At 39.6% G+C, this 26,413-nt stretch overlaps 1 protein-coding gene across 4 annotated transcripts in view; it reads left to right on the top strand.

Moving 5' to 3' along the window:
- The window catches only part of chd9 (chromodomain helicase DNA binding protein 9), a 71,817-nt gene that overhangs the window by 12,154 nt on the left and 33,250 nt on the right, over nt 1-26,413 (top strand). For all 4 annotated transcript variants that reach the window (XM_079466529.1, XM_079466528.1, XM_079466527.1 and 1 more), the window contains exon 2: nt 466-2,111. In XM_079466529.1, the coding sequence (XP_079322655.1) occupies nt 573-2,111 (1,539 nt within the window). In that variant the 5' untranslated portion in view covers nt 466-572. The remainder of the gene's footprint in view (nt 1-465; nt 2,112-26,413) is intronic.

Here is a 26,413-nt window from a genome sequence, read left to right as displayed (position 1 = left end):
GGTTTTTCATGTTCGACAAAACTTTCCGAAACCTATACGAACCTTGGGGGAGTGTATCGGGCGCAGAAATGCTACGTAATACGTCCAGGTCGTTTTTTGACAAGTTTAACATGTTGAGCATGAGAAGCCAGCACGTTTAACATTATAAAGAAGTCAGAATGCATGAAACCGTGTTAAATCCCCCCTTTAAGAAAGATATTGAACCCACCATTAATTTAAGCAATTGCCACTCCCGATTTGCAAAACTGAAATTAAAATGAGTCATGCGCACAGCTGCATCTTTCGACCACCCCACAGCAAACCGCTCCCACCCCGGTGTCATCGGTACTACCAGTGTTTTTACACGCCGATTAACCGGTGGGAAAATGTAATCGCCACCACATCTCTATATTGTAATAATTTTGATTCCTATAATCAGTGATTGTGTATCTAAAGTTGTGTAATATTGTTTCTGTTTTTTTCTAGAGTACAGCCCTTCTTTGTGATGAACACAGAGTCACTCTGACTCTTATCTGCTTCCTATTGCACTCAGCAGTCCTGTCATAGGGGCCGCTGAGGGGCAGACACTTACTATGACCGACCCAATCATGGACTTTTTTGATGACCCTGCTATATTTGGGGAAGGGCTAGACAGCCTAGTCCAGGATGATCCAGAATTTCCCCCTGGGACTGTGTCCTTGGAAGATGAGCTTAACTTGGGCCCTAGCTTTGAGGAAGCAGGGTCAACTTCTGCCCTTCAACACGGAATACCCTACAGTCAACCTGTGGGGCATTTTGACACTATGAAGGCACAGACTTCAATACCCCAATCCTTTTCTGGTCCAGAAGGAGGTAACAGTGATGGAAGAGCATTTCTGCCACAGCAGCAACAATTTCAAGGGCACAACATGAACCAAGTACCCCAGACAAATGGACTGTTTCTGAACAACAGCCCCATGTGGGGAAACCATGATCAGAAAGGAATTAACTACCATCAGCAACATCAACAACAGCAACATCAACATCCTCAACTTAAACAGTTTCAGCAGCAACAGTTTCAGCAGCACCAAGGTCAACATCAGCAATACAGTCAACAGCATCTTCAACAGAGACAGCATGGTCTCGGTCAACACCCAATGTCAAACCACCAGCAGATCCCCCACCAACAAATAGGTTTGCACCATCTTGGGAAGACGTATCAAGAACATGCTGGATTTTACTATCAGGGCAACGTCTCTCAAATAAATACCCAGCAAGGTCACCATAACCTGCCTTACAGGGAGGGCAGTTCCTTTCACCCTGCAGTCGCCCAGAGTAGTCATTCGCAGTCCAAACCGTTTTTAGAGGCCTCGATGATGCCTGTGTCATCCCAACAGCACAGCGGGTTTCAGATGGCCCAAGGGGTCCAGAGTTTCACTGCAAGTCCAAGGTTGGATGACAATGAAATAGGCTTTCCCGTGCAATCCTCCCCTGCAACCCATTCTTTCTCATCTGGCTCGGTGAGCCATGCCTTGTCCTATCCAACTGCTCATTACTCTCTTACCTGCCAGCCTCCCTCTGTAGTAACTCAGTCATACTCCTCTGCTCCGGTCTCTTTGACAACTTCTTCAACTGCCATCCCAACATCAACTCCAAATTCTGGTTGTTCTTTCCTGTCTTCTGGAATGGAACATCAGCAGCAAGTCCAGTTAGCTGGCAGTCCAGCACAACAGTGCCTTTTTCGTGGCATGCAGAGCTCCAAATCGAACCAGGATCCCTTTATCTCCTCTGAGGTGTTTTCAGAAGGTCTGAACTCATTCTCTGCAGACCATTCGTTCCCTTTGATGGAGAGGAAGATATGTAATGTGGCAGTACCATCATCTACAAGGCAGAATGGAAGCAACATTAATGGGTTTCAGGTGGAGGAGGCTTTACTTGGAGAACAACATGGTGGGAGGCTTGAGGACTTGGGTGAAGCACCTGACCTTTTGGAGGATGAGTTGTTACCCCAGCTTGAGGCGCTAGATCAGGAAGAGACCTCCGATCACTCGTGGTTAAATGCAGGATTAGGAAATGAAAGACAAGAGGAAGACAGAGTTAAAGTGAAGGGGGAGGTGGATGGACATGATGTGCCAATAGGTCACAATTCACAGGTGAGAAAAAATCTTTTACACATGATATTGAAAATGTCTCTTATGACAGTTTTTTTGAGGTTTGGTGAAAGCACTTTGCAGAGATGTTGGAGTGCTCAAAGATTGTAGCTCTGAGCTCTCAGGTTTGGGTGTCAGTTCTGATTGAGCCTCTGTGAAAGGAAATTGATTATTTCGAAGATTTTTAGGCTGTTGCTGTTTTCAAAGTGATACTCCACCCAAAAATTAAAATTCTGCTATGAATTACTCAGCCTCAAGTAGTTCCAAAACCTGTGTAAATGTGTATGTTCTGTCAAGTACAAAGAAAGATATTTAGAAGAATGTTAGCAACTGAGATTTCTGGGCTAATCAAAAAATGGTAGTCAAAGGTGACCCAGAAGAGTTTTTTCCTACATTTTTCAAAATATCTTATGTGTTTAAAAGAACAAAAAATATACTATATATATATGTATACATTATTTTTTCTACTATGGTAGTCAATGGTGACCCAGTCATTCTCTGATTTGCTAACATTTAACCAAATATCTTTCTTTTGTGTTTAACAGAACAAATAAATACAACTTTTAAAATTAAATTGATGAATGAAAATTATTATTTTAGATTAGGGGTATTCAGTTAAAGTTCCAAGAGGTCAGGTCTTTATATTTTCTTCCAAACGGAGGTCCGGACAATATGTTTTTTTGAAAATAAATAAATATTTGATCAATTTTGCCCAGTTGGATATACTGTATAAAAGATATGATCCTTTGTATAGGCTCTGTGGTTTTAGGGGAATGTCCTCTTAATAGAAGTCTGATAATTAATATTTGTAAATAAAAAAAGGGTTAAAATGAATCGCGTTTTGCGCTAAATAAAGATGTTCGAAGATATAGCGGCAAAGGATCAATTACATAAATGTGTTACAGGATGACTGTTTTAGATGTAGGTTTACCATCTGTTCAATATATTGTAAAAATACAATTTATTTTAACTTAACTTGTTCAAAAGCACATTTACATTTGTAATAAATCAAACTGGCTTTACAGACCACTTGAATTTTATTAAACTAACATAATATATCTAGTTATATTTCATGGAACTTATAAAATGCACTTGAAATTGGTTAAACTAGATTTTTTTTGTCCGTTTAACATAATTTATATTCAAGTGACTTTACAATGTAGCTTGTACTGTCCTAAGCTGTCACATATGATTTTCACAAAATCTATTCCTATCTATAAGTTTTTTTACATTTCCAGACTTTCCTTTGGAAAGGAGTATTTTCAATCATAAGTTCAAAACATTTGTATTACCATTCAACATTTTAAAAATTTTGTAAATCTACATTGTTCCTCACTTTCAAAGTGACTTTCAGTGCATCACAAGCTTTACAGTTTATCAGTATGTGTGTTCCCTGGATATCGAACCTATGATCCTTGCACTGCTACACAATGCTCTAACGGTTGAGCTACGGGAACATTTCAGCCTATTCTTTATTCATTTGAATAAAAAATGAAATATGGTGTCTAGTCACTAAGCTCCTGACTAGATGATGAGAGCTAAATGAGCCAAGCAGACAACAGGCTATTTTGTGAAGTGGAACTGCTGAAGAAAAGAATGGACAATACAGACAGAGGAAAGATTGATATAATACAGGCTCCATATAAATTCTGATTATTCACTTCTATCCCTCCTCCTCAGGGGCTGCAGGCAGGCAGGTAATAGCCGATTAAGAGTGGCAATGCTGTGTTCAGGACTTACTGAGGCTAAGCTTACTTAAGGTTATAACAAGATGTGGGTCAGGCCAACCGTAGGCTAGCGGGAGGTGCGCTCTGGCTTGTTAGAGTGGGTCTGGTTTTTGGTGTAAGTGTGTGTGTGTGTGTGTTGATGTGAGATTTGTGTGTGAGGGGAGGCAAATAGGGAGATGTGGATAATGAGGCACCCTGAGGGAAATGGACTGAAAGAGAGTGAGGAAAGAGAGCAGGAGTGCTGTCTAGTCACTGATCACGAGCAGCAAGCAGTACTTTCAGTGTTTTTCTCTCTCTCTCTCTCTCGTTCACTCTCTTTCTCTCTTTCTCTCTCTCTCGTTCTCTCTCTCTCGTTCTCTCTCTCTCTCTCTCTCTCTCTGTCTCTGTCTCTGTCTCTCTCTATCTCTCTCTCTCTCTCTCTCTCTCTCTCTCTCTCTCTCTCTCTCTCTCTCTCTCTCTCTCTCTCTGTCTCTGTCTCTGTCTCTGTCTCTGTCTCTGTCTCTGTCTCTGTCTCTGTCTCTGTCTCTCTCTCTCTCTCTCTCTCTCTCTCTCTCTCTCTCTCTCTCTCTGTCTCTGTCTCTGTCTCTCTCTCTCTGTCTCTGTCTCTGTCTCTCTCTCTCTCTCTCCTGTGATGCTGGAGCATCAGTCTTTCCCCTCAGCTCATTGCTGCTGACACAGGGAGTTGAGGCTCAGTGATTCAGCTACCGTGAACTCTTTCCACTCGTTCTGCTGGGCACACAGTGTTCTTGCCATCAGATATGCATGTACAAATACACCTACCCATACACAGATTATGATTTGCCAGCCCTATTGTTTTGTTATGAGGAGAAACAAACAACAAGAGTCATCTCACTATTCGTCAGTTGATAGGTTAAATTATAGTTTGTTCATTTTTGATGCTGCTGTTTAATATAGCACATCTAAATATAGACAGACACTGTGTAGGTGCTGATTGGCAAGTCGAGAGATGGATTGTTATGTCTTTATGCCTTTAGTCAATCTGTCTGTCCTCACATATACTTAATTACAGCCGAGCCAGGATGTGGATCAGAGTTCATATTGTGTGACTTCCTGTACTGAGTGTGTTTGTGTCTGTCTGCGTTTAAATGTGCGTGTGTCCGAGAGAGAGAGAGCGAGAGAGAGAGAGGGAATGAGGGAGGGAGAGAGAGAGAGAGAGGGAATGAGGGAGGGAGAGAGAGAGAGAGAGAGAGAGAGAGAGAGAGAGAGACAGGCCATTCATGTGCACTGGGCTGTGTAAAGCCAACAGATGTATAATCTGAGGCAGTCCCAGGGTAAAAAAACAGAAATGCACTCGACCTCCTCTGTCCCTGAAGGTTTTAGGGGAGAGTTGGTACTTTAATGTTCTGAGTCTTCTAAGACGATGAGGCGTTGGTTTTTCGATCCTGAAACTTCACCTTAAGCTGGGGTTACTTGAATGACATGTTTATGAAAAGCATTCTAATGCTTTTCATCACTTGAAATTTCAGTCCCCTGTGTATTGTGTTCAGAATTGCTATTATCAGTGTTTCCTCCATTTTGGATCTTTAAGAGGTCACACAGTGACGTATCAATCTTCTATTGGTCACGTTTTCACATGATACAAAATTTCAGATCAGTTCAATTTGAACACACTGAAATGTAAAACGTCTTCACAAGAGCTTGTGTTTCCAGTCCGCCGCTTTCTCATGCCTGTTAATGAAAGTCAGTGGAATGAAAAGTTAAGCGTGTAGGATTGTGTTAACGTGTTCTTAGCATTTCAAGGTTTAAATCGATTTAATCTGACTAATGAAAGGAGATGCTTCCCTCAGTCCATGTAACAACCAAGTCAATGATGAGGAGACAAGAAGGTGGAACCCCCTAATTTTTGAATAAATCCCCCATTAGATTAGTGCAAACAAAGAGTACACATTTGTACTTTACATGGGTGTTTTCATCAAATGTGACCCTGGACAACAAATTTTTCGAAATTGAGATTTTTACATCAACTGAAAGCTGAGTAGTTAAGCTTTTTATTGATATATGGGTTGTTAAGATGATACAATATCTGGTGGAGATACAAGAGTGTAAAATTCTGTAAGTAAAGGGTGCAAAAAATCTAAATATTGAGAAAATCGCCTTTGAAGTTGTTAATCCGAGGCACTGTAGCAGGCCATCCACTCACAAAAATAAAGCTTTTATATATTTTGGGTTTAAAATTGACAAAATATCTTTATGGAACATGATCTTTACTTAATATCCTAATGTTGGCATAAAAGAAAAATCTATCATTTTGACCCACACAATGTATTTTTGGCTTTTACTAAAAATTTTCCTGTGCTTCTTAAGACTGGTTTTGTGATCCAGGGTCACAAATTTGGTTTAGCTCTGTAAATGTGTAATTCCATATTTGTACATTGGTGAACCCAATTCTTCATATGAATTGGTCAAAGCCAAAAAAGGTTGGAAATGGACCTTTTACTCGCTGTCTCAACTTCATTCTTTAAACATGAAAACAATGTCACTAGGCACTGGGTTTGATGTTTGCGTCAAACAAGTTTGATACCATCTCAACCGTTTCCCAATTTTGAAAAGGATTGAGTGCAAACCGTACAGCTGAAAAGGTTTAGTATGTAAGCACCTTCAGACAAGAACAATTTTATATGGATTGCAGAACAAAAATAAAAATTAAGATTAATCTATCTTGTGCTAATTTATACATTTACAAATAAATAATTTAAAATAATGTATTATTAACACACACATGTATTGTATATTTGTCAACTGCCAATATCTAATTTTAAAGGCGAGGATATCTATGCAGTACATTTTGTGATTGGCAGTTTTGTTGGTCAGAATCACAAATCTTTGAATGATGACAATAAACTAAATTCTCATTCGATCTGACAGTTCATGGGTGGATCTACTTTTGTGATAAACGGTTTAGTATGAATGACAGGCCAAAGTGGGTGGTCACAGTGTTACAGGGTGGTGTGATAGCATGAGGGCTCAAGAGAGTGAGTGAGAACGGCTGACGGCATGAACAGAGACCCTTTGTGCTACTGCTTTGTGCAGAATGAACACTCAGCAACATGGATGCAAATACCAATCCACATACCTCACATTTACCCCACAACCCACTGTTCTGGATGGGATCCATTGTTTATAGGGGTTGTTTTGTTTTTAATTTGATTGAGGTAATGTTAGTCAGGGTTCCTTGTACCCACCACTTCTTTGAATTAATTTTTTTTAATCTTTTGTATCGCCCTCTTTAAATTATTTAGGCCTTTTTCTGCCACTGTGCAGGCCTTTATGATGTGAAATTAGTATTACCTCTGAGCTGTAGCATAAATATAGTAAATACTGTAGTATACATTTCGTTATGGCTTTCACTGTTAAATTGTGAGAGGTTCACGAAACGATTCATAATAAAATGTGTCGTGCGGACTTGTTTAGGTCAGACTTAAACGATCTGCATACCGAAAACGCTGCCATTATTTTTAACGGCAGACCAGAATGTGAGACCTTGTAACCAGAACAGTGGAGCGTGTTTATGGGAGTTTGCTTAGCATATTACTCTTTACTTAATATATCACTCTTATATTTAATTATACTGTATGCCAAAAGGAAAAATTATATTTATTGTGTTTAGATATAATACAAAGTATTCATTGTACCAGACTGTGCTGTATGTTGCTGAACACGAAATATGCGTTGTTGATATCGAAGTGTTTTTAGGTTTGGACATTAAAATAAATGTACATGTTTGACAGACACAGTGTGTTACCTGGAAATCAAGCCCAGGATCTTGACATAATTTTTTCCGTCTTCTGCCCGTTGAGCTCAACAGGTACCATGCTGATTTTGGCATAGCTTACATTGTGTCTACACCATACTATATTTTTGTCTAGATGACAAACATTATACAGTGAGGGAAATAATAATTGTATCCCCTGATGATTTTGTAGTTTGCCTGCTTACAAAGAAATGAAGGGTCTTTATTTTTATGGTAAGTTTATTTTAACTGATGGAGACTGTAACAAAGATCAATAAAAGGGAAGGAGGCGGGAACCAGCCAACATTTAACCAAACTTTAATTAAACAAATTGTTTAAATAAACAAACACGGAAGTAAAAGGCCATAAAACATAAACACAAATTTAACATATGTCCGGGCCTGGTACTATCACATCAACAGTTCTGCCGCTTGTCGTCTTAAACTTCCGATCTCCTCCGTGAGATATGCGGGACCAGTGTGCGCACAGCTGATTCCAACTATCACTCACGCCACTGGCCCCGCCTCACGGCTTCCTCACCACAGAGACAGAATATAAAAAATCAGGGGAACATTTTTTATATTAAGGTTATAAATTGATTTGCATTTCAGTTAGCGAAATAAGTATTTGAGCCCCTACCAACCAGAAAGAATTCAGGCTCCACAGATTGGTTATGTGCCTTTATGGACCACAGATCAGTCCTGTCACCTTAAGAAAGTACTCCTAAGTCAGCTTGTTTGGTATATAAAATATGCCTTCCAACGAATCTGTATATTCCATTTCAACCTCTCCACCACCATGCTCAAGACCAAATAGGTTTCAAAGGATGTCAGGGTCAAGATTGTAGACCTGCACAAACCTTGAATAGGCTACAGACAGAAGCTTGGTGAGAAGGAGACAACTGTTGGTGCGATTTATTTGAAAATACCCAATAACTATCAATTGCCCTTGTTCTCGAGCTCCCTGCAAGATTTCCCCAATGGGGTAAAGATGATCACGAGAAAGGTTAAAGATCAGCCCAGAACTACATAGAAGAAGCTTGTTAATTATTTCAAGACATTTGGGACCACAGTTAGCAAGCAAACCTTTGGTAACACACTTTTCCACTATCGATTTAAATCCTGAAGCACCCTGCAAGGTTTTCCTGCCCAAGAAGGCCTACCTGGCTTCAACAATGGACATCAAAATTATTCAGAAAAGGATTTGGAGAAAGACCTGTGAGACCAATATTGACTCCTGTTTTTGGAGTGAGAGAAATGCTGACTATGACTATGACCCCAAGAACACCTTTCTCTGCTACGGGTACACGATGACTTCACCGCATTGAGGGGCTGAGGGACGGGCCCATGTACCATAAAATCTTGGAAGAGAACCTCCTTCCCTTTAATAGATCACTGAAGATGGGTGGTTGATGTGCCTTTAACACGACAAAGACCCAAAACATATTGCCATGACAACCAAAGAGTGGCTTAAGGAGAAGCACATTAAGGCCCGGTTTCACAGACAAGGCTTAAGGCTAGTCCCAGACTAAAAAGATTAAAGATTTACAGAGTGGACTAAAATGTATCCTGACACACGTGCAAACCTGATGACCAACTATCAGACATTTTTTACCTCTGTGCTTGCCAACAAGGGTTTCTCCACAAAGTACAAAGTTATGTTTTGCTTGGGGGACAATACTTATTTCACTTACTGAAATGCAAATTAATTTAAAACCTTTATATACAACTTTTTCCCTATCTTACCAGTTAAAATAAACCAACCATACAAATATACAAATTCTAGACCCTTCATTTCTTTCTAAGCAGGCAAACTTACTAAATCAGCAGATCAAATAATTATTTCCCTCACTGGATAGGACAAGATAGCTTATGTAAAGAGACATTTTGTTTTTGTTGTCTTGTACAGAGACTAGCCACGTTTTCTCCCATTCATCTGAAATGAAATTGTAAAATTTATGGTGAACTCGAGCTTTAATCTCATAGCAGGTTGATCCATTGTTTCAGAAAATTCTGATTTAACGAGTTGAAAGTTTTCAGGTAAGATTTGAAAAAGTGTCAACAGCAAATTCACTTTACCTGTGTGAGTTTTTATTTATTCGATTTACTAAAAAGTTAAATTAATTTAGTTGAGTGATGGGATGTCGCAAATTATGTATATTTGTTTGCTTAGCTTAAATTGTTGCCTTCGTTTTGTGTTTATGTACAGAAGAAAGAAAGATTATTTAAATGCTTATTCTTTCATGAAAAAAAAACATTAATGGGCAAGAGCTTATAGCTCATTACAATTTTAACTGTTGGTTTGAAGTTTATTGCTCTTGAATTTACAACGAATTTACCAAATGTCATGTACAAAGGGTTTTTTTTAGGTCTGTGAGATTTATCATATTTTTTTTATCACCAATAAATCTGGCTATCACTTTAATTTATACTGGTATTAAAGGGACAGTTCACTCAAAAATGAAAATTCTTTCACCCTGTATACTTTTCTTTGTTCTGCTGAACACAAAGGAAGTTATTTGGAAGATTGTCCGTAACCAAACAGATCTCATCCCCCATTTGCTGCCATAGTAGGGAAAATAAATACACAGGGAGTCAATAGGTGGATGAGATTTGTTTGGTTACTGACAATCTTCCAAATATCTTCCTTTGTTTTTAGCAGAACAAATCAATTCGTACAGATTACAGACAACCGGAGCGTGAGTAAATGATCACAGTATTTTCATTTTTGGGTGAACTAACCCTTCAATGTCATTAATCCAACCTAGTGGGCCGGCTAGTTTTTTCCCCTTTTATTAAAAATAGTGAGCCTTAAGGATGTCAATTAACTTATATGCTATTAAGCGCTGACAAAATTCGCATCTTGGAGATCTAACCGTTTTAAAACTGACAGTCTGGCACGCGTGCTCATCTAGAAATTCCATGACATCACGCCACACCTCAACCTCTCGCCAAAGATCTCGTCCAATCAAATCCTCTTTAGAATCAGAATAGCACACTCCCAATGAGTTCTGCAGAAGCAGCGCCTCAAATCAGCCGCTTTTTTGCTAATTTTGTATGTCCTTCATGATGATGGATGCATAATGCACTAGATGGGAGGTAGGGGATGATCAAGACAGTGTAAACATTTACATTGAAGTCTTAAGTTAGTGTTCGTAACACGCGGTGTTGATAGACACTATAGGTCAGAGCTGATCATGTGCGCAAATTCGCTGAGTTACCCAGAGTTTACGCGCGCTCACAGGAACAACAAGAAGCCATTGCCAATGGATCACAGATTTCATGAGTCACTATAAAGAAGCTTAAACGTTTTGACTTTGAAACAACGTTATAAATCAGTTTTGTTTTGCTCAAAAAACTTTAATCTGCATTGGGTGTAAGTGCTAAATTTAAAAAACATAAATATGGTGTAATTGAATTTATACGTTTATAAAACTATAATTTTTCGAGAATCATGTTTTTAAATTGTGCATTACGATTAATATCAATCAAACTGCAGTTGGTTTGTTTTGATTTAAGCCATAATAACTCCAAAAATACAGCTAACTAACACAATAAAAAACACAAAACCATGATAACATAATAAAAAACATGATTTTAGAGTTCTCATTTTGGAACCAAACTCTTCATATGTAGGCTACTATATATACGTCTTTATATTAAGATATTTAAAATATATATTCTTCATGGCAATCCCTGTTAGATTTATTGAGATGTTTGTGAACATTTTCACCATGTGTATGGTTTTCTACCAGTGTATTTTACATGCATTTAACTATATTGCAAACTGTGTAGGCTGTATATTTAACCAAAATACTTTGTGTATTTGGTTTGTGAAAACTGACTTTGCAATGTATCAGCTTTATGTTGAACAGTTGCTGATATGAATGGCGACCCTTTTAATGATATAATTTATACAACTGTAGCAATTTCTACAAAGTTATATTATTTAAAAATCTTGTTTAACACTCCACACATGCACTAACCATGATAATTCATTTGCATTAGAGGATGAAGGTCTGATGTGACGGGATAGAGAATGAAAGGTTAGGCCCACAGTTACATGCCCAATATGTCATGTAGCCTACTATATCCCTTTTACATGAATGTATTTTTAAATATATCCATTTTTTTTTTTTGGTTTGACTTTGTGAGCTAAAAGGCCATGGCTTTCCAAATGTTAAAAGAGGTGGAAATGGCCTATCCTGAAAGACTAATTGCAATTTGGAGAAATTCCTTTCAATACTGTACTATAAGAGGAGGCTGAGGATCAGATAGACCATTTTTAAGAAATACAGTCTGTGTTTTTTATGTAAATGGTTTAATGTTATATTAAGAATTTAAATATGTGAACAGTGCCATAGTTGATCCCATTGGTGGTCACCTAATAGACGTTTTACTCGCACTAGCTGGAGGCAAAACAAAACGAAATGGCTAATGCAAATCGGCACCGATTCTGACCAGCACTAGGAGCTCAAATGTCGTCTTGTGTTGTTGGGTGCCAGAATCTACGGAGAACAGGCTCTAATTAAAAATTTGATCACATACCTGCTGCCACTACCAGACAATAATAATAACTTCTTCATCTCATAGCACAGCAAACACAACAACCCAAATAGCACATATCTGCCAGAATATGGCTTACATACCTAACATAATAACTGTTAACAAAGATGTAATATTAATAAAAAAAATTATATATGATCTTTAAATATGGTATTAGCGACTTAGCCAGCCATGCAAGTGCAGTTTGCCATCAGGATGTATTTGTTTCTTCTGTTTACAATGACCCAAGCCTGGTACATGGTCGTCTTCTTGCCTTGGTGCTGGCTAGGCAGGACTTTGGATCGTACGACACAAAACTGATCCGTTAAATCTGTGTATCTTAAGTCTTGTACTTGTCCATTCAGCACATAGTTATAGGCATCTAATGATTTATACGGGCGCAATTTCTCTTTAATATACACGCTCGGTTTCTCTATGAGATATGTCTAGATATCAGGCCACTCAACTGGAGGAAATCCTGTCAATTCATCCATCCACAGAGTGAGCATGTACGAGTCGGCCAATCTGCAGGGCTCTAGACTGCGACCTAATGATCGCATTTTGTGACAATTTTAACTATTAGTGCGACAAGTTTTTCGAAATGGCTGCACTGATAAACAAAAAATATTTGTGTTTAATAAATTTAATACGCAGAAATGTTATATTGCTCAAGCGGCGCATTCAGTGCCTCATTTTTGTCTCCCCACCTTCAACCATTCACTTATCTATCAGTGCCCCGACCCCAAAGACGTAGCGTATGTTATGCTATGATGAAGCGGAAGGACCGACAGATCAAACGAGTGAAGCACTTAATCTTGCAACTGAAATACATATGTTTTCCCGCTTGCAGAATACAGCAGTTTCCCCGGCTAAAACAGCAAAGATAACCAAATGTGTATTGTATGCATGTGAAGCTAATGCAGGACATTAAAACTTAAACCTTTGTGCACTATACTTAAAGCACAAAATACTTAACAAAGAGTTCTCTTTCACGCCTTCATTCTCTAAAACGGACATACAAACACAAAGTTACGTAAAAATTTAGTTTTAGTGATTATCTTTTCTTACCTCACACCAAAGTAAGGGCTGGTGCCAACAACCGAATAACTTGGTAGAAACAGTGCCAGCTATCTCAAATGTTAGTCTAGAGCCCTGAATCTGGTTCCGTCCGTTAAAGTAAACTTTTTCAAATAGCCTTCGCGGTCCTGGACAGTGAGTGATGTTACATCCTTAACTTAGTGAATCAAATATTGCATAATAAGTGGAAAGGAGAATGATATGCGGTTGTTCTGCAGTTAAAATACTTCACTATTACTGTCGGAAACTGTAAGGTGTGCATATACAGTACATCCAGTGATATTTGGAGATGTTTTAATAAACCTAATTCAAAGTATATACACTGTTCAATATAAATACATAAAGCCTTAAATTAGTGTAAAAATACAAGCTTACATCATTTTGTGACAAGATTTTAGATTTTATTTAAATTATAAAGTTAATAATAAAATTAGTTGTGAATTCTAAATTGCGATTGGTGAGATTGGAAATGTAATTGTTATATTGCTGTAAAACTATAATATATTATATGTTATCTGTGCTTCCACGCCCACTTGACGCTCATCAAAAGCGCACACGTGCAGACAACCCCTGAAGCTTAATAAAGTTTCCTTGAAATGAACTAACCCTGGAACATAACCTGCTCCGGAGCAGGTTATCTTCAGAGAGCAAGTTGGTATGGTTACTTACATTGGAACCGAAAGTTGAGGTTATCAGTTAACTACCACTTAAACTTAACCAGGCATGTCACATAACCAGCTTTCTGGAAGACCCCCAGACAGCACAGCCGTGGTGAGTAAATGAGAAGAGAAACGCCAGTGTCACTCACCAACGTAAATAACAAAAGCTTTAAAAGACACATCACTTGTACCACGGATCTGCCTATTCTTTTCAATAGACTTACACTACTGTCCCTGTGGCTATCACGCTGTTAAATGCAGCTTTGCCTGGCTGAGGCTGACTGTGCTGTAAACGAAACGCTATTGGTTATTTTAGAAAGGGGGAGGTGCCACTTTATATGTCTCGCGCTCTCTGCATTTTTCAGTTGAAATAAAATTGGGTCAACATATCAAATAATGCTGCGCTTTCCAAGGCATAGCAGTGGGCTTTTTAATGTTAGTGAATATGAAATATATGTTCTGTATGTATAATATGTGAAAGGCTAAGCAAGAGTGGGAAACGATGCTTGAATATATATATATATATATATATATACATACAACTGCATTTAGTTTTCTTTCCTACCCAGTAGGTTTCGTGGCATAAAGTTTGTGTGTGCGTGCTTGCTGGAAGGCATCCTACCGTGTGTGGCGTGAATGCGCTGTGTGAGTAAAACAGGTCTGTGTGTGTGTGCGTGCATATCCACCTCATTTTGTAAGTGCGTGCTTGTGTGTGGCCAACTTGCTTTTGTTGCTTCCTGACCCTGCGTCTGTGAGGTTTATATAACTGGGCCGGTCTGTCAGGCAAAGCTTTCATCCACCACTGTAACCTGACACTTAGACACCTCCTGCTGTACATCTCAGAAAGAGAGAGAGAAAGAGAGAACCCCCTTTCCCTCACCCAACAATATAACTTGTGTGCTCGTGTCGTTCCCTCCCTTATTAGTCTGCTACCAGCCGTTGTCTCATTCAACCAGTCTGACAGCTCTGTCGCTCGCTCGAGCGCTGATCCAGGGCCAGCTGTTCCTTGCCTAATCAAATGACAGATTATGTAAGAAGAACCGCTGTGAGGTTCACAGATCAGTTTTCGACTGTGAACAGACTTTAAGGTAAACAGGAAGGGTCTGTGGTAGCATTTCTGCAAAGGGGGTGGTCTTTAGTGCTCGACGGAAGGGGAGGGATGAGAAGAGAGGAAGTGGGAGGAATCAGTCGAGTTGTATTGTAAAAAAAAAAGCATGTGGGAAGTTTGCCAGACCAAACTACACAGTAGGTCTCAATCTCGAAACCGTTTTCTGCTTTGCTGTTCTCACTTTGCATGTGTTTGTGTGTGGTGTCAGTGCGGCGTTCGCTTCAGCCTGCTGAGGATTAACAAGCGTTGACTTTGGGATCAGTAACTCTGTGTGTGTGTGTGTGTGTGTGTCTGTCTGTGAGTTTGCCGGCCAGATTTGTTTCAGCTCTCGCAAAGGGGGTTAAAGGAATTTCAGTGTGTTCAGTGTGATGACACAGTCTGATCTACTGATCAACAACTACATTTAACCCCTTACACTCGCATTAGACACATAGAGTTCAGCTGGTGTTAGATATTGTCTTTAAATCAGTTTATAACGTTTTTAAGCTTCCAGTTTGGTGGAATGCTTTTATTTATATGATGTTATTTGTTTTAGTTTCTGTTTATTTGTCAGATCTGAGGTGGCTATTGTAATGTAGATTTCTGATTTGCTAGAAGATTAAGACAACAGGTTTCTGATTGGCTAGGGCAGGGGTTCTAAGCTCTGGCCTGTGAGATCCATGTTCCTGCTGAGTTTAGCCCCCCCAACCCTGATAAAACATAGCTGAAGAAGCTAATCAGCATCTGGGATAGACGTGTTCAACTTAACAAGGGGCTGCGCAAATAGCTTGGCGTATTGCATTAAAGTACCGCTAGAGCTATTCAAATGCATATTGAGCAGTCTGCACTTAAATCATTCTAGGAATAGATGCGTCGACCTTAATGTGGCGCTGCGCAAATCTATTGCGCATGACATTAAAGTACCGTGAGAGATATTCATATGCATATAGAGCAGTCGACACTTAAATCATTCTTGCGGTACTTTAATGTCATATGCCGATAGATTTGCGCATTAAGTTCGACGCATCTCTTCTTAAAGACGCCGTTGTTCAGGTGTGTTTTATCAGGGTTGGGGTAAACTCAGCAGGAAAATGGATCTCGCGGGCCAGAGTTCAGAACAATTGGGCTATGGGATTGTGACCAGAGGTATTTAATTGGTTCAGCTCTGATCATTCGTTTAAAGGAAAAGTTCAACCGATAGTGAGCATTTATCCTGAGAATTAGATTTATAATACTTTTAAAATAATGTCCTGGCTCTTCCTGGCTTTGTGAATAGCTTTTTCCAAGTTTTACTGAAAATGTCACACCCACAACACTGAAACGAGTACAATTTTGTGGCACATATGAAGTTGTCATATGCAATTGTTAGACGCATCGATCGCTAAACAGTCTAAAGAAATTAAGAGATTTCTCTCAGATTTGTATTGGATTACTTTTTGTTTGCAGAAAGAAAACAAATTTTCTAAAATCTTTACATATGTGACGGAGGTAAAGCTCTCTGACCTACTCTGTATAGTTTTTTTCACCATCAGTAATTGTGGACTCGTTTTGTCAGTGAGTTTCATTACAGTTTCACCATGTTAATGTTTTACCTTTGCGAAACAATATGGAGTTCGGTTGTCTTTAGGGGTTGTATAAATCTTGCTGTGGTGTAGTTGAATGAATCATATTTATCTTGTAATGCCACGTGCATTTCACACACGTGAAGTAAGGGGTATCTAGGAAAGAAATGTAAAACAGGATATGCCCGCCTCCAGGCACCTCTCCTTGGTTCATTGACAGGATTAACGCTCGAGTGCCAAATGAACTGCAGTTCCTCCATTGCATTTGTTTGTGTCTGTCTTTGATTTGCATTGTTTTAAAGTCTTTCTGTCTGTGGCCGTGTGTCTCGATCACTTCCCTTGCTCCCGAGATTGTGAATCAGTAAATGGTGTACACAGGTCCGGGCACTGGTAAGGACCCTGGCCCCCTTCTCATTGGGACACCATTCACTTATTTTCCTGTGACGTGACTACTTAAGCGTGTTGTGATACATCTCTCTGACTTTAGTTCCCTTGAACCGGAAGTTGCGATCAATTTTACTTCCGTATTCTGACACATTTCCGAGTGAAAAGGAATTTTAGAGGACAAAATGTACGGGAGTGGCCTGCGTGTAAAAACAGCTGTTGCATTGATATTGAAATGAAACTGAAAGAAGACTGACAGTTGAAGGGGAGGAGTTAACGGATGCTCCTCACATTATTTGAGATGGATAGTTTTTATTTCAGGACGTAAGGGCATTTTCAAATTATTACTGAAGGTACATGAATTTTAAAAAGAAAATGACCCACATTGATTAGCTATTTAGCTATTAACAATATTTCATGAAAAAATAAGCAAGTTTTACCACCTCTCTCTGTCACTTTTTGTCACTTCTATTTCATGTACCTCAAAATTGGACCATGCGCATTCCGACTCATTATGCCAGCAGCCCGGGTCTCATTTGTGTATAAACCTCACCTAGTTCATACGTCATGTTATTAGCTGCTGCTCCATATGTGTCACGTGGTGCACTTGAAAAACTGCTGGCCAAAAGACTGAAGAAATACATTTTGACTAGCAAATTTTGACTGGTGCGACAGTTTCTTTTTGCTTGTGTGAGTCATAATTTACATGTTAGAATTACACAATCCCCCAGACTCACCGCACCAAACCAAACCCCCCCAGTCGTTTGGTTGTCCCCTTTTTAACCTCTCTTGAGTTTGCAGGTCTGATTTATGTGTATTGTGTTGTGTTCCAAAAATCTGATTGATCAAGATGTGTAATGTGGCCAGATGTAGACACCCCCTACATTCAATGAAGCCCGGTTTGATGTAGATACTTAGTGTATGTGTGAACATACATGGATCACTGTGTGATGGTGGTTTAATGTATATGGTCATGTGTGAGTCTGTGTGTTGAGGTTGTTTCTGCTGTGCTCTATGTGGGTCATTAATAGCTGCCATGTTTAATGGGTTCAGGAAACCATCGCTACATATCAGGCCTTCCCTCATTAATTCTCCATCCCTTCCTCCCTGCTGTACCACATTAGTCTGCAGGTCTAGTCCTAATTATGGGCTCTAAACTCTCTCTCTGGTCCTGACAGTATAATTCATTTTCACCTAACAAGGACATATATGTTAGGTTGTGGAAAGAAATTTCATTACAGTGTTATATTGTTTTAAGAGCTGTGGGTGAAAGTGAGAGAGATTACTTTAAAATCACATTTTCACTAACGAATGCCATTTTTTGAAGTAAGTTTTCATAGAAATGTTTAAGGAGAAGGAATATTAAACTAAATGAGGAAATGTTTTATTATCAGAACAAGAATTAAACTGTTAACTACTTATTTCGTTTTTATGAGTAAAATGTTAGCTGTGGTTTGTTAATGTATTAGTCCCCTTCCAATTACTTAAATTCTTACTTAAATTAGAGCTGATAATACAACTTGTTGTGTGTGGACCACCTGAAGTATTATATTAACATCCTACCATTAAAATATCCATTATCACCATTAAATCCATTACATGGACATTTTTCAGTTTTTTTCAGCAGGGTTGTTTTGGTTGTTGTTTTGCAACTTTATAGTCTTGTGCTACATCCCTACCTTATTGTCCGTCCATTAAAAAAACCTCTGTGCCTTTCCTCTACATTGTCGTGCCTTTCCTCTACATTGTTGCATCAATAAGGCAGAAAGAAAGCCCCTGACAGAAATGTCTTACGTTTTACTCATGCGCACTACATGGATATAAGCGTTGTCAGGACTAGGGTTGGGCCGATAGACGATTCCATCATCCATCGCGATGGCTGACAGACATCACGATGATAAGCCGGCATCGTGATTCTAACAAATGTTTCACTTTCGTCACGTGACTCTCACTGCTATGTGCTAGTAATCACTTTGTAAACAAATATGAACAAGGCTAAGGGGCAAACGAGTGTATTGAAAACGAGTGTATTTTTAAAACGGAAGCTATGTTTTTAAATGAAAACATATTAATGTGGACATGGTCTAAGAAAGAGTGGCCGTAATGTGTATCGAGTCACGAGTCGACAGCACATGTGTTAGCACATGTGAATGAGTGGATAGCACATGTGAATTAGTTTGTTCTAATGCGTGTTTTATACACGCTCCTGCGTATATTAAAATCAAAGCGCTCTGAAAGCTAGAGCACCTTGCTCACTCCTGCCTGGCAATATAGACAGTATATGATGCTAAAGTTGATTTAAAAAAATTATCATCAGTAGAGGTTGGACTATATACACTATCATGAAATGTTTTTTTGCGATATCAATATTTTTGCACGGCGCTAGTATATTTGGCCCAAAGCCTAGCCTCATTTCCAGAGATGCACCGATATATCTGCCAATAATCGATATCAGTCGATAAAAGCATCTTTTACACTATTGGCAGATGATCAGGGCTAATATATCCTGTCAATACTAAAAGCAATACATTTGTGAAAATGTTGAGAAACATCCCCATTTTGATGTTCAATATTAATAGTCACATATTTCTTAACTTTCTGAATGTTATTCATTAATATATTTAATCTTCATAAGCTGTATCTGTATCCGCACATACCACTCTGAATATTCAGTATTGGTGGAGAAATTTTGTATCGGTGCATCTCTTTTCTTTTCCATGTCCTTGGAAGCAATCTGTCGGTGTCCTGTTATTAGTACTTCTTTTTGCACATATTTGGATGTATTGCATCAAAATAGTTAAGAGTTTTATATAGGGAGGTTTATATTATGCATAATATAGGCAGTCTGACATTGGGCGGGACTGTAAATAATTACTGTAGGTGGATGGAAAGAATAGCTCTCTCTCTCTCTCTCTCTCTCTCTCTCTCTCTCTCTGCTCATATTCTCTGCAAAGCTGAACTCCTCCCAATATCTTGGTGCTGCTATTTCATCTCATTTACATATTAACTGTTTAGTTGCCATGGTGCGCAGGGGTTACTGCCATGTGACCTCCACAACATGTGCCTGTTTTGCCTTCCTCCTCACGGCACACTTTTCCCCCTCCTCATGTCCTGTTTTATATGTTCTTCCACGTGTTTCTCAATCTTGGAATATACTCACTGCATCTTCCCACATTCACAAACTCGGCAACTTGCAGGAGAAATGAAAGATTGTGTGGGTTTGAGACAGGCCCGCTGAATCATTTCTTGATGGAACCCCATTAAATACATTGAGCGCATTTCCACCATCGCTCCGAATCATTCTCATTGCATAATCGTTTCACTCCGTGCCGATCCATGCCAGCCGGTACGTAAATGGTTTAATTTTCCACTGCAGGGCTAATAACACAAACGGTTAGACAACCGTGCCGAACATTCAAAGCCGAAAACAGTTTGTAATCGTGCCATGTCGAACCAACTGTAACTGTAACCATTTTAGACTCGGCGCGATGGTGGAAAAGCGCTTATTTAGGTTGGTGAAAGCATTCATAAGTTTATCAAGGTGTTAGTATGAGTTGTTCCCAGCGGTCCAAACTTCAAGGCCTCTCTCTCTCTCTCTCTCTCTCTCTCTCTCTTTTCAGTGGCTCAGTCTGTCTTTCCAATTTTATCTCTCTTACACACACATGTGTTTTTATTGAAGCTTGTTTCTCCTGCACTGAAGCTTTCTGTGCACCTGGTGTACTAGAGCAATACACACAAGCACAGTTGTATGCCACCTAGTGAGGGAAGGAGTATGACACAGGATACATTTTTACATTATTTTTGGTCGCTTGTCTTAATTTAACTTTGCAGAAGTTGCTCTAACTCCAGTCTCGGGTCTCACTTCAGTCTCGGTTCCCTGCCTAGCCAAAGCTTATCCCTCTGCTCCTCAGTAAGATTCCTACACTAAGCTGACCCACTTTTGTGCTTGTCTATGTGCACAATTTCACATGCAAGGGTCACTTTTTCTTCTCTTATTATTTTATTATATATGTACTCCACAATATGAACTCATAATTTTAACCATGTGTATTTGTTGTGTGTGTGTGTATTGGTGGGCGCACACAGTGGTTTGTTGCAGTGCACATGGAACGTAACACATGGCCAAAGTGTCATACTTTGGGAAAGTGAATGCATGGCCTCTTTTCCTTTCAAGTCTCTGTTGTCACTTCCTGTGTGTTAATCCATTTGCACGGAGAACTCATGCTACCTGCCTCTACTTGTGTGCTTCTCTCTGGGTATGTGGTGAGGGGGATCTCTGTCTGATGGTTATGATTTATACTTTTATCCTTTAGGTGGTGTAATGCTTCGTGACACACATGGTCTCTTTTATCTACGTGTATATGACCCTTCTTGATCAGTTGCCTTGTACCTTTTGGGATTTTCCAAGTTGAAAAATTCAGTATTTTGGGGGTTAAGTTGTGAAAGTTAATGTAATAACAGCTAGCACCCTCTGCTGGACCTCCTGTTTTACAATGAGCTAAAGAGGGAGAGAGAGAGAGCGAGTGAGTGAGCAAGAGAGAGAGAGAAAAACGAGTCTGGATTTTAACGACATCTCTAATATTCATGCTGATGCGTTTTGCTGCTTTGTGCTTTCATTTCTCGCCCGCGTCTCCAGCTCGCCGCACACACCCCATTCTGAGAGAGGGGAGGGGAATGAGGAAAAAGGAAAAAAACAAGTGGAATTAAGGAAAACAAGCTACACAGCGTCCAACCGAGCTAGTACAGAAACCTTTTGTGTTACAAAGGAGGGTTAGCGATCCTACCTGCCTTCGTCCGGGATGTGAAAGGAGGAAGAGGAACAAGAAGTCTGTCTGCGTATATTCGAGTGTGTGTGCATGCCGGAGGACGAGAAAACGAAAGACTGAGAGCTAGCGCAGTTCTAGGACGGACGGACGGAATCAATGAGAACGAGGGAGAGGGAGGAAAAAGAATAGAGCTGAGCGCAGCAGAATGAGAGAGTCTCGGACGCGTGTGACTGCTTTACTTGTCTCTTCCTCATTCCCTCATTTTCCGTGAAGCGCGGCTCCATGCAGCCTGGCCAGGGGAGTAGAAGGAGGTGAACAGGGCTTCTTCAGCCACGGACCTGCCGGGGGAGGGAGGGAGAGAGAGAAAGTGAGCAAGCGAGAGAGAGAGAGTGAGAGAGAGAGAGAGAGAGGGGGAGGAGGGAGGAGGGAGGGAGCGTGGGGGGTGGAGAGAAAAAAACGGCAAAAGGGCACAGGCTTTTGTTGGCGGTTGGAGTGAGGGAAGAGGGGGGAAGAAGAAAAGAAAAAACATGTCTACTGTGAAGAGGCCGAGAGGACGGGTGAGTGAGTGCGTGCGTGAGTATGGGGGGGCGGGGTGGGTCGGTGGTGAGAGAGGGAGGGTTTGGGGGCAGGCAGGAACTGAGCAGCTACAGGCTCATGCGGCAGGCTACACGCTCGCCGCCATCTTGTGCTAACTGCTTCTCTCCATTTCTAACATTCTCTCTTGCTAGCTCGCTAAGGAGGAATGCTATGCTACGTTAGGCAGCCGTTGAACCTCATTCCTCTCTTTGCCTCACTTTCATCCTGTTTGTTTATGCTGTTGTGCTGTGGGATGAGCGTGCCACCTGTGTGCATCAGGCATTGTACGGCTGCCCTGTGTGGGTGCGTGTTTCTTTTTTAATGCGACTGTGCATTTGTGTGAGTTTCGTGTATGTGGAGAGGATCATGACGACAAGAAAGATTGAAATCTCTGCAGCGCTGGCAGCCTGTAATTTTTGTTATTTATAGATGTGTTACATGGCTGCAGTGCTCGGGGCTGCTGCATTTTCTCTCTCTCTCTCTCTCTCTCTCTCTCTCTCTCTCTCTCTCTCTCTCTCTCTCTCTCTCTCTCTCTCTCTCTCTCTCTTTCTGTCTCACTCCGTCTCACGTCATATTCTGTCTATTGCTCATTTTCACACCACCCCCTTACCCCTACATCGTTCCCTTCCACTCCTTTTCCTCTCTGCTCCTTCTATAGCTTTCCGCCATCGTTCCCTGTCGTTTTACCTTTTCATGTCTCAAATGGATTAGTGAAAATATTTCAGTTGAACACAATCTCTCTCTCGCTCTGTTCTACAGCTCATGTTTATCCACCGAATGAGTTTGTGTTTATAACCCTCCCCCACTCCCTTCTCTTTTGTTTCATTCTTTCCAGATAATTCCCTTTATTTAGCCATTGGGAAAGCCCAGGCTGGGCTTTGGCGACGTAATTGTATAATGATGCCGTATATTTTATTCTGTATATTCAACAAGTGGTTAATGGGCATGACTGTACAGGATTATTTGAATAATGCTTTGTAAATTTCATATAAGAACAAGATTATTCTTTATACGGCAGTTGGGTTTGCTTTAGCTACCTGAATAAAAACTGTGTGTGAGAGAGAAGGCGAGAGAGAGATTGAGGAAAAGAGATAAAAGGCTAAAAAGCTTCTTCATGTCAACCAAACCAGCATGAATAATAAAAGTTGGCATGTCTCGGGCCTGCTATATGATCATGCAGTGAATTATGCATGACTGTCTTTATTTCATGAGGTGAGGGGTGGATAATGTGAACAGACTAGACTGGCTGTCAGATTAAGGCCTTAGACTATAGTCAGCCCCTCCGCGATCGCAGCATAAATTGCAAAATCAAAGCAAAATGATCGCAAAAAAAAGGAAAATATCTCACATAAAATAATGTAAAATTAGCTAATTATGTCTAATTTCATTGATTGATTGAGTTATTTTCACTTAGATACTGTACAAATGTTGCCTGTTGCACACGTGAGTGAATGATGTGTGTGAACCATTCTTACCTTCAGTCTCACATATGGGCGAAGGACCGGGTGAAGCAATATCCTGATGTTACAGGGTAATTTAGTGGGGCAAAATTGGTTTGTAGTCCTTGTAATCTCAAAATGACAAAAGCGTCTACTTTTAACTACCATAAGCGGGAGCACACATTTGTGCTTGCAGTCTGAAAGCGCAGGTAGTCTTTTTAGGCTTATTGCTTGAATGGTCAAATACACACATAATTAAGGTGAAATATCCATCTTGCCGATTATTTATGTAAACACAATCGGTTAACAGTTATCTATTAAGTGCAAAGCCCTTAAGACGGGCAGGTGGGTGCTCAAAACTTATTTTTTATCACGCCTCCGTTTTGTCCGGCCGCTATCGTGTTCTGTCCGGTCTCGAACACCTTCCCTGGTGTTCCCCTCTGTCTGTTCATGAAAAGGCACTTTGGGCATCAAAAATGGCACTTTGGGCAAATGGAGAGGTCCTCAAGCCCTCTTATCCCCCCCACCCCTTGTGCACGTACCTATATTAAGTGACCAAACATTTATGAGGGGAAAACTGTTCGGGAAGTATGTTAAGTATTGCTGCAGATCTTATAGTGACAGGAACCTACTAGTGGTTTACTTGATCATTTAAAAAAAATGCTTAAAAACTTTCCTATTGAAATTAGAGAAGTTTGGAGTAACTTATTGTTATTAAGTATTTATATAAACAGTTGTAAGTATTTATTTAAGTATTTACAGCTACAAAACATGGCAAATTTTCCCTCAAATTGAAAATCGTCTATTTTGATTGCAAATATCACAAAAAAATCTTGAATTTCTGGTGGGATTGTATATCAACATGACTGACCTTTGATCAGCTATTCGTATGACCTGTGACTTATTATTGCCTCTATATGACTAGTACTTCAAAGCTTGTAGCTCAGTGGTAAGAGCGTTGCGTTAACAACGCAAGGTCATGGGTGCGATCCCAGGGGATTGCAGATACCTATGTTAAATGTATATGATAATGCAATGTAAGTCGCTTTGGATAAAAGCGTCTGCCAAATGCCTAAATGTAAATGGTGAAGGTATATGCATATGGCTGCAGCCGTGGGCTTGCTACCCTTATCTTCGCCGGTAGCTGTTAAGTCACAGAGAATGTTATTAGACCAAGGTGTTTGGGAACATTGATGATGGAGCATTTCCTATGTTGTCATCCAGAATGTGTGGGTGGATACAGGCTTGCCATGCTGTGCTCCTTTTGCACTGCTCATCAGATGAGCTGGAATCGCTACAGTTGTTTGTGTAGAGAGATTTTTGTCTAAGATGCCCTGTAAAGTTTACTGTGGTGGAGAGTGTGGTTGGTCAATTCAAAAATATAGTTTCATTCCAGAGAGGATTGAACTGGGTTAAACACAATATTTTAAAAGTAATAGTTCGAAAATAGTTCTTTATTTGCCTGCGTTCATATTGTTCTCTATAGAGCGACAGTTTTTTGTGACCACAAGTTGTCAGATTTAAAACAGATAAAAGGAACAATATAAGCAGCGCTAAAGTAGTACAAACATTGACGTCTAAACTAGGTATTTGCACTAAATTGTAATTATTCTATAAGTATTATTTCATGCTATAGCTTTTGTGATGAACAGACTGGAAATTAAGTCATTATTTGCATAAACAGCGAATACAACAGCATATACAAAATTATTTTCAGTTTTTTAATTTACTTCTTATGTGTCTGAGTAAAAGTATGGTTTTTGGTGCTTTCTGTGAAATACTTAAACTATGTCCCCCAAATTTGTTTCTATTTGCTGCTTAAATTCACTTTTGAGCAACACAACAGTAATATTAATAAGTTTTAAAGTTATTTTTATCTGATACCTCGTCTTGTCTTGTCTTGTCATGCTGTCAGTCTTTCACATTGCTGTTGGTTGACTTTATAGCATTCCTGAGCTTTTAGTCTAGTTGAAATTCAACAGACACGCAATTAGAATGGCCACAATACATCTAGAAATGCTTAATAAATGAAACTTGGGACTGATCTCATAATTTTTTCAGTGGCTATATTTTGCAAATAATAATGTAGATCTCATATGGAGTTACACAGGCTGGATGTCAATAGTGTTAAACATTATTTATTTTCTTCTGTACGGTGACTAAACATCTTGACATCAAACCTGCGGCACAGACGACATGAAAACATGTTAAAAATGAGAGCTGCACAAAAAATGACTGAATTTAAGAGTAAATAATAACCATAACAAACATTTCCCTCTGTTTATCACAAAGCTATCGTCTTTATCTGTCTGTAAATGTTAGGGCATCAATCTATAAACTCTTATTGTCTGCAAAAGTTTCTTCAACATTTATGTTTTCAAGTTTTCCAGACAAATAGTACACAAACTGTCCTGTGTCCTGAGTAAATCATACTGGTCTTTGTGAACACCATAATCTTGATGATCCACAACAAACGAATTTGAGTACTGGGCCTTACATACTACATCAAATACTAGATGTTGTACATCCAAGTTTGTTGACATCGCGTTTAGTAGCATGCTGGCATGAAGCGTATTGAGATGAAGGGAGGTCTTTTAGACATTGAGGCTATGGCTGAAGTTAGCGAAATAGCAGTTTTTATTTGCAAAATGGATGAAAGGCACCCTTAATCTCAATGTTTAGAGTAACTGTCTCACAAGATTTCTGGGTCATGGCTGGGGAACATTAATGTTA

Source organism: Barbatula barbatula (assembly GCF_947034865.1).
Source record: "Barbatula barbatula genome assembly, chromosome: 1".
In the NCBI taxonomy this organism is placed as follows: Eukaryota; Metazoa; Chordata; class Actinopteri; order Cypriniformes; family Nemacheilidae; genus Barbatula; species Barbatula barbatula.
The sequence above is the reverse complement of the archived record's forward strand: the minus strand, read 5'-3'. Positions and strand labels throughout refer to the sequence as shown.